The sequence below is a fragment of the Halyomorpha halys genome, unplaced genomic scaffold (assembly GCF_000696795.3).
Source record: "Halyomorpha halys isolate HHAL.00 unplaced genomic scaffold, Hhal_1.1 Scaffold181.1, whole genome shotgun sequence".
Taxonomy (NCBI): domain Eukaryota; kingdom Metazoa; phylum Arthropoda; class Insecta; order Hemiptera; family Pentatomidae; genus Halyomorpha; species Halyomorpha halys.
Genome location: NW_027114494.1, coordinates 267,898 through 276,576, shown reverse-complemented (window position 1 = coordinate 276,576; position 8,679 = coordinate 267,898). Strand labels below are relative to the sequence as shown.

The following is an 8,679-nucleotide window of genomic DNA, read 5'->3' as shown; positions in this document are numbered from 1 at the left end:
TTATAAAAGTAATTAAAAGGAGCTGTTTGTAGGAATCCTTGAAAATGACCTAAGTGGTCGAAACGTTGGAGGTTTGAAAAAGAATAAAGTTGAGAGAAAAAGGATCAAAATTGTTTTAATGAAACTAAACCACTCTCAAACAAATATATTAATAAAAAATAAATCTAATATATTTATTCAGTAGTGAAACTGGCACACAAGTCACAGAAAAATCACGACATATGCAACAATGACCAAGGCTTCCTTCCTGAGTGGAGCAATTCAATTTATCCCGCAAGGGAATACAGGAAGGGCAGGTTATCACCTATATGAAGACCCATTCCACAACAGAACTTGAGAAGGCTATGGATTGTAGGGAGTGTCAAATACTAGTTGCTCTGAATGCTAATGGATGATGATTCATCTCAAGAACTATATATACACACAACCAAAGAGGTGAGAAGATCTTAGTATTAATTATGATTTAGATGTACTTAAGGTAGAGGTAACAAACCTACCTTCTGTAATAGGGTCAGGCCAGAAATTATATAGACATACAATTAACTGGTATGTCTCCAAGTTCATGCTGTCCAAAGGTTATACACAATACCTGGTTTCTGCACTGTCTCAATGATTCACTTACTGATGGATGCTGTAATGAATTCATATAATAACAGCAACATCTGATCATCGTCTGCCACAATACAAACAACAGGAATTGGTCCAAAAGCATTTCTTATTCTAGTTTTCCCAGAATAAAAAAAAATCCTTGACTTTTCTTGATTGATAGACACCCTATGGTACGGAATGCATTAAATAATAGTCCTTCAAAATTTATTTTTAAAAATTAATTGTAGAGCTCATTCATTCACTTAGAATTTAAACCTTGGAGAAAAAAATCTATTGCTTTTTTTATCTAATTTTAGCTCTTCTAGTACAAGTTCAGAGGTAATATTTATTTGTAACATGTGATAAATTTGGAATGTCTGATGTACAACCTATTCAAGTTTCCTTTGCATCTTGTTTGTTTTTCCCATGCACTAGTTTATTGACCTATCTAACTTGAATTCACAAGAATTATTACACATAATGAAGACAACTCATAAAAGCAAGACTAATAGGGAACATGTAAAAATAACACTAGTGAATATTTTGAGTGTTAATTGGAGAAAAGTAGGGAATCGATTTTTTTTTTTGATTTTTTAGGACAGAATTTTTTTCACCTTTGTTCTTCAATTTCTGAACAAAATAATATTTTTGAAATTACTATTATGCATCATCCTGAGTATTAAAAAAAAAGAATTAATAAAATTACTGAAAAGAAAATTAATTATTAGGGTTAGTGCATCAGTTATTGGCATACCAACCTTTATTTTTAAGTATTACGAATTTGGTGCCAATAATCATTTCAAAATTGTCACCAGTTGCTAAAACCTCAGCTTATTATTGGTGCCAATTTTGAAACGGTTGTTGGCACCAAACTCCTAATATTTAAAATAAAGGTTGCCATGTCAATAACTGGTGCACTTATCCTAAATAGGAAAAATTAATCTTAAAGCAATGCTTATAAATTCAATAGAAAAAGTCCATAAATTAACATATTATTCATTTTTCAATCAAGAGATAAATGTAAATCCACTCATTGTTCTAACTGAACTTGGATTAAAGTTTAATATTGCAAAAGCTAAAATTACAATGTTAAAAAAACAAAACAATAATAGCTACAAATAATAAACTGCATTATAATATGCATTTTAGTAGTTAATTGAACAACACACAATGCAGGTTTTGGTATGTATTGTAAAAAAGTACTAATATCATATTTAATAGAAGTAAATTACAATAACAGTGTAAGTTCAAAAATTTCAATCATACATTGGCTACTTGAGATAGTGAGTGTACTCTTTGAAGTTGCAGGCCCAACAGAAGCTTTCTTGGGAATTTGAGATTGGTGTGAAAATCTATCCATCAGAAGAGCAGGCCTTGTTTTCTCAATATTAGGTTCAGGTCTTTTATCCTTTCTAACATCAGCATAATCACTATTTGATGAAATGATCTGCACATCAATATCGTCAGACTGAAACCAAGCAATAGGCGTTATTTATGAAATGTAATAAAATACATAAAGTGTATTTTATGTGTATATGTGTGTTTATATATATATATATATATATATATATATACATATACATATATAATCTGCACCACTACAACCCATGAAGGGTCAGGGGTGCAGTACTTTATAAGGAAGTACTGTTACTAGACCAATGGTTGAGCAAGGAGGTTATTTGGTCAGAATGACGCTCTGCCAGATTTTCACCCAATTAAGGGTACCCACATAAAAAGGCTGGGTGAATCGGGGGTTTCTGAACCTACAGGGATGACTCATGGCTACAATGAAACAGAAAATCATTATCTGCCACCGCCAGATTTGAATCCGGGGTCCTTGACGCTGGTAGCACAATCCCTTAACATAGCTCTACTCACTCCCCATCCCACATACACCCACACGCACGTGCACACACAAACTCACACACACATTTTTACATAACCCAATTGATGACCGGACATGGATGCTTCAGAGCCTACCAGTACCGCTTCAAACTGGATAACAGCGCAGAATGCCCTGGATGCCAGACTGTCGAGGAAACCGCGGAGCACGTGTTCTTCACTTGCACTCGCTTTGAAGTAGAAAGAAGAACCATGCGAAGAATGCGAGGCGGCACTCAGCCATTTCCCTCCATGAAATAATGCCTAGCGGCGGTCCCGTGGAGAGGAATGAACAGGTGTAGGGCGGTGGTTTTAGTGGGTAAAAATCCCACACACGGATAGGTACGTGTCTTTTGAAGATTTCCACTGACCCTCGTAAAAAAAACAAAAAAAAACACACACACACACGAGTGGTAAAGCTGCTGTGTGGGCCTGTAATGCCCAAGATATTCAGGAAGTGAATACTACATTGCACTCCGGTTTTGTGTGGGTGAAGATCAATGACATGTACATCTTTAGCTGCTACGCCTATCCCAGCATCACAATAGAAGACTTTGCGAATTTGTTGGATCGCATTGTCTTAGAGGCTAGTTGCCATAAGCCAGCTATCATAGCAGGTGATTTCACACATGGGCAACTGAATGGGGAAGTAGGCTAACAAATCGATGTGGTGAAGTTCTCCTCGAAGCTTTCGCACAAATGAGTGATATGCTCCTAATGAAAACCGGAACAAACCCGACGTTCACAAGAGCAGGAAGATCTTCCATCATCGATTTGACGTTTGTGAGTGGTCGCCTGCATCGGATCGCAACTTGGAAGGTTTGTGGATTTTATACAAACAGTGATCACCAGGCTATATTGATCACACTGGATATGCCTACAAGAAAGAACAGTTCTCGATGGAGAACCCACAGCTGGAACACGAAGACTTTTGATGGCGCCGCGTTCACTTTAATGCTAGAGGACGAGTGTGAATTGAAAGGGTCAGCCGAGGAAAAGGCGCGTACACTAACCTCTTTTATATCTGGAGCTTGTGATGCAGCTATGACCCGTTAATCAAAGTTATATCAAAAAAGATATGAGGTGACTGGTGGTGTCCCACAGGGCTCGGTATTAGGGCCTCTTCAGTGGAACGTCATGTACGACACAATCTTTAAATTGACATTGCTGGAGGGAGCCACAGTTGTGGGATTCGCAGATGACGTTGCAGTTGTAGTGGTGGCGAAGTACTTGGAAGAAGTTACCCTCATCGCTAACCAGGCTGTTGCTACGGTACGAGGTTGGCTGTCTTTGGTAGGCCTACAACTTGTAGATCACAAGACCGAGGTTCTCCTAGTAAATAGCAGGAAGCAGACTGAGTCTATCACTGTTACGGTGGGTAGGCACGAAATTTGTCCCCAGTCTTGCTTTAAGTACCTAGGAGTTATGGTCGATGCACTTTGCAGCAGAAATAAGTGAATTGGAGAGAGTGTGGAGGACGCATCACTCCAGAAAACATGGTGAGCTATATGCACCTCTCAGACCAGCATTGGAACGCAGTGAAGAGATTCACCACAGTCATCCTCAAGAGGTTGAGAGAGGAAGAGAGGGCTAGACGACGTTTGTAGCATGAAAACGTAAAAACCATGTGAAGAAAGTGAGGCGGCACTCAGCCATTTCCCTCCACGAAGTAATGCCTAGCGGCGGTCCCGTGGAGAGGAATGAACAGGTGTCCCACACATGGATAGGTACGGGTCTATTTGTGTCTTTTGAAGATTTCCACCGACCATTGTGAAAAAAAACACACACACTAGAATTCGGGGGGGAGTGTTAGATTATAGTATTTCTAATATGTGTTTTATTATATCGTTTGAACATTTATTGCAAAAGTATTGTAAGTCAAAACTGGACTTCTGAAATATTCAGCACTTTAGAGGAAGTCATATTACGTATTTGGTGAGCAATAACAGGATAGAAATTCTCCAAAAGTGTTGAAAATCTCAAAACTCCATTTTTATATTCATAAGATGTTTTATAATTTGTCAAATTAAAATCAAAGCCTTGTTATCAATCAGGGTTTGCTTAGTTTTTTAGAGAAATGGGACCCTTAGATCATCAACACCTCTAGTTTTTGATGTTAGGGAAAGTACCTGGTTTATGAAAAAAAAATGTCACTATAAAGAAAAAATATCAAAGAATCAATATTTTTTAACATTTGAGAACTAACATTATTTTCATTCTTATTTAGAACTTTAGATGTACCAGGCAGTATTAGTCCTATTCTGCTCAAACCTGAGAAATAGTGAGATTCACTGCAGAAATATAATGATATACTTCATAAATAAGTCTATCTGAAAGAATACTTTTACGATTAAAAGAGGATGATGGTGGCTGTTTTGTAACAGAGTAAAAGTGCAAGAGCTTCTACCTCTTTAGTACTATCCTTATGTAGTTGCTACGGTTAGACGTACACCATAACATCAATAGATAACTGGCACAATTAGCTAAGTGAGTCTGAGCAGCTTCAACTAGATAGTATATGTGCAGCAGCAGTCCAGTTTTAAGTTTCCAGCCAGGTCCTAGCATCCCAGTTATCTTGTCCTGGACAGCCTTAATCTCCTCTTTCAGTGAAGTTTTGTAACACCTTTTTTTGGGATCACAGACTCACCCATGCAAACATGACTAGCCAATAAAGTCTTACCTGCTTGATAAATTGGATTATATACACAAATATGCATATGTTTTTACAGATTTCTCCCTCGTTATAGCTCCCAAGATACTACTTAGCACTCACCTTTCAAATTTTAAGAGTCAATTTTTTTCTTACTAAATAATTTTCCATGTTTCTGACCCATAGGAGAGCACAGACCAAACCCTAGGGTCTTTTATAGGTTAACTTAAGTGCTTAAGGAAATAAGTTTTTCTTTTAAAGTGCTTTTCCAAGTCAAAGAAACACCTGTTGGATGCATCGATCTGCCTACTAATTTCTTGAGCTATGCTATTCCATGAGTTTATTTTAGAATCTAAATATATAAATGACTTTATGTTATAAGTTGAGTATTTGTCTATTTAGATATGATTTGTAATAGTTGAATTTCGCAAATCAATTTCATTAATCTTTTAGAAGTTAATCTACTGAATAAAAAGAGAACCTCTGTTGTATTAGTTTTCTTTTCTTCTTGAGTAACTATAATAAATTTTGTTGTATCTTAGTAATATATGACAGCCTGCACAAGCCATAACCCAGTCAAATAATGCCAAGATGGTGAAAAAGCTTGGAGCTAGCTGAATTTCACTTTTGTATTGGAAGATATTAAAACATACATATCCTAAAATGTCCCAGAGAATATGAGCTGCCAAAGATGTTCAAAATGGCACCTAAAGTATTGGTATGGAAATTTAAAAAAAACACTATAACTTCATTGTTATTAGTAATTCAGACTTTCACTACTTAGTTTGGAACCATAATGAAAAGATCAACTAACTTACTTTCAACCATTTTTTATGTTTAAAATCTTAATTTGGTAAAATGTAAAAAAAATTCTTACTAATTATTAAGTTTAGATTTTGAGTGAACAAAAAATCTTTTTAATGCAAAATACTCTGGATAAATGTTGTAGTGCAGTCTATTAAGTTTCTATTTCACTGATCATTTTTAACAACACTCCTAAAGTATGGCCAAAAAAGCTGAATTCAAAACCAGAAAATTTGTCCAGCCCTACTTGCACTTCTATCATTTCCATAAAATTCTATTATTAATTTTACAATATATTTCCGTTTTGATAAGAAATAAGATATAGTTATGCCTTTTAGGGTATAAATGGTTTTATGTATTCTTATATCTTTAATGTATAAAATGAATTCACAATCAAATTTGTCCTTAGTATTAGCATAATAAATTATCATATTTAATTTACTAATAATAGTATTATTAGTAAATTAAATATTAATGCCCCTTAGCCTATTTATTTAAATACCTTAAATAAATAGGCTAAGGGGCATTAATATTTAATTTACTAATAATCTAAAATATTACCTAATTAAATTTCTTAAAAAATAAATTAATAAACTTTTAGAATTTATAACTAGAAATTTAATTGTGTTTTCGTAATCACTAGAGTTTTATATTTTTGTCCAAAGATGTGGGATTCGATTTTTTAAGGAGAAAAAGTATTAACTTCGAAAATAGACTAATATTTTATTTTTTATTTGTGAACTTGTCATTACCAAGAGAGAATATTTATGGGTGAGAAATGTTTCAATAATTAAATTCATTATGACAATAGATGAAAAATTTTGTCCAAAAAGACAGTAAGTACTCCACAGTTCATTAATTTAAATGTCTAAAAATAATGTATTTAGTTCTCATCTATTTTGGCACAAAAATGATTAAATGCTATGAATCTGAATATACAGGTAAAATGCAAATAACTAGGCAGCATACCATCATGGTGTCAAACTACAATTACTTTTTTACTGAATTTATCAACGCTTCAAAGAAATCAAGAAGATGAATCATAAAAAAAAACCTCTGGTACATTATAGCAAAAGAAATAAATTGTCACTGACGAGTTTAATATTATATTAAATTAATTAATAGGTTTAGTAAAGATGAATATTAAAGACAGCAATTGTTAGAAATAGCTGCACTTATTCATCAAGACGACTTTTTATATTAAGTTATTAATCTTACCAATGTTAATATTTCCCTTCAGCGGAAAAAATTTTGGAGGGATGTAAAAATGGAATTCCTAATTCTCTTGAGTTTTTTTTTTAACGCTTCATCCAAAACTTCTACCCGAAAAAAAAGCTATAAGAATGTGTAAAAGCCTCGTTGAATCATTGCACCTAAATTAATATGCGTTACTGCTCAAGCTGCTTTCACACTGGGCACACATATCTGCACCAATCAAACATAATGATTGTTGCTGTTTGAAAGTCCCCAGAACTGCCCAGATCAGAGCTAGATGTTTCTAGAAGGAATGTATTAATATTTATGTTATATAATTATTATGCAAAAATATAAATATTTTTATCCCATAGTTATTGACCATAATATCTACATTAAAATTTGATTATTGAAAATAGATATTAAAAAAAAAAAAGCAAGGTGGAAGTGGACAAATGAATGGTGCATTTCTTTTGTTATTTATAGTGGCTGTGGTCAACCCAACTGTTGTCTATCAGTTACAGACTGAAAAAATCTCAGACCTTTCACTTATTACCTTATTTTGGTATGAAATTAATCCTTCTACACTTGAAAAAAGCTATTTTTTTTAATCATTTAGGATGACAATATTACCTCTAAATATACATTTAAATATAGATAAGTAAAAGTCAAATATGACTATCGCCATAACAACCATGGATGTATGAAAACATTTATTTTCTCCATCAGTCAATCATCAAATTCTATCCTATTTTATATTTGTGGGAGATGGGAGAGGGACAGAACCTGCTCCTGGAGGACATCAGTTTTTGATATATAACCTTGCTATGTAGCTTAATGTTATGTTTGCTGAAAAAAGTACTTAAATAAATGGTTTGGTAAAGTTAGTTTATTAAAGTATAATTCAGAGTTGTTTTGTTTCTGAAAATCTACAAATGGGGATGAGGATGGAATGGCCCTACATATGATTTGGCAATGTTAAGGCAATGTGGCAGAGTTCATCTGTAAACAGATTGCAGCTACATCATAGACGGCAATCAAATTTTAGATGTCTCTTCGATTTGGGTCTATTTTGAAGATGAATGGGTGAAAAAGAAAGCTCAAGTTTGGTCAGAACTCCAAGAGTTTTCATCAGATAAGGATTGGGGTATTTTTAAGTCTCAAATGAAAAACTTTCTTATTTGTAATGGAATCGAGAATGATGACAGAAAGAGAGCTCTCATGTTGAATTCATGGTATGATTCAGCATATACATTGATTTCCAACCTAGCAATTCCCAAAAAACCAGAAGAAATAACTTACATAAAATTTCTTTAAAATAATTTTGATCCTTTTTCTCTCAACTTTATTCTTTTTAAACTTCCTACTAAAAAAACTAAAAACTAAAAATTTTTTAAAAATAGTTTCAGATATGTATATAAGGATGAAAATATAGATGTTAAAAATGTTATAGAGGTAAAAGAAAAACTGAAATCAATAAAGATAGAAAATGATGACATATTGGTGAGTTATGATGCAGTGTCATTATTTACAAATATTCCTCTGAAAGTAGTTTATAATAT

General features: G+C 33.7%; 1 protein-coding gene across 2 annotated transcripts in view; it reads right to left on the bottom strand.

Moving 5' to 3' along the window:
- Positions 1 to 1,761: 1,761 nt before the first annotated feature.
- LOC106679177 (uncharacterized) overlaps positions 1,762 to 8,679 on the bottom strand; it is a 35,828-nt gene continuing 28,910 nt past the window's right edge. For both annotated transcript variants that reach the window (XM_014418177.2, XM_014418178.2), the window contains one exon: positions 1,762 to 2,056. In XM_014418177.2, coding sequence (XP_014273663.1) covers positions 1,817 to 2,056 — 240 coding nt within the window. In that variant the 3' untranslated portion in view covers positions 1,762 to 1,816. The remainder of the gene's footprint in view (positions 2,057 to 8,679) is intronic.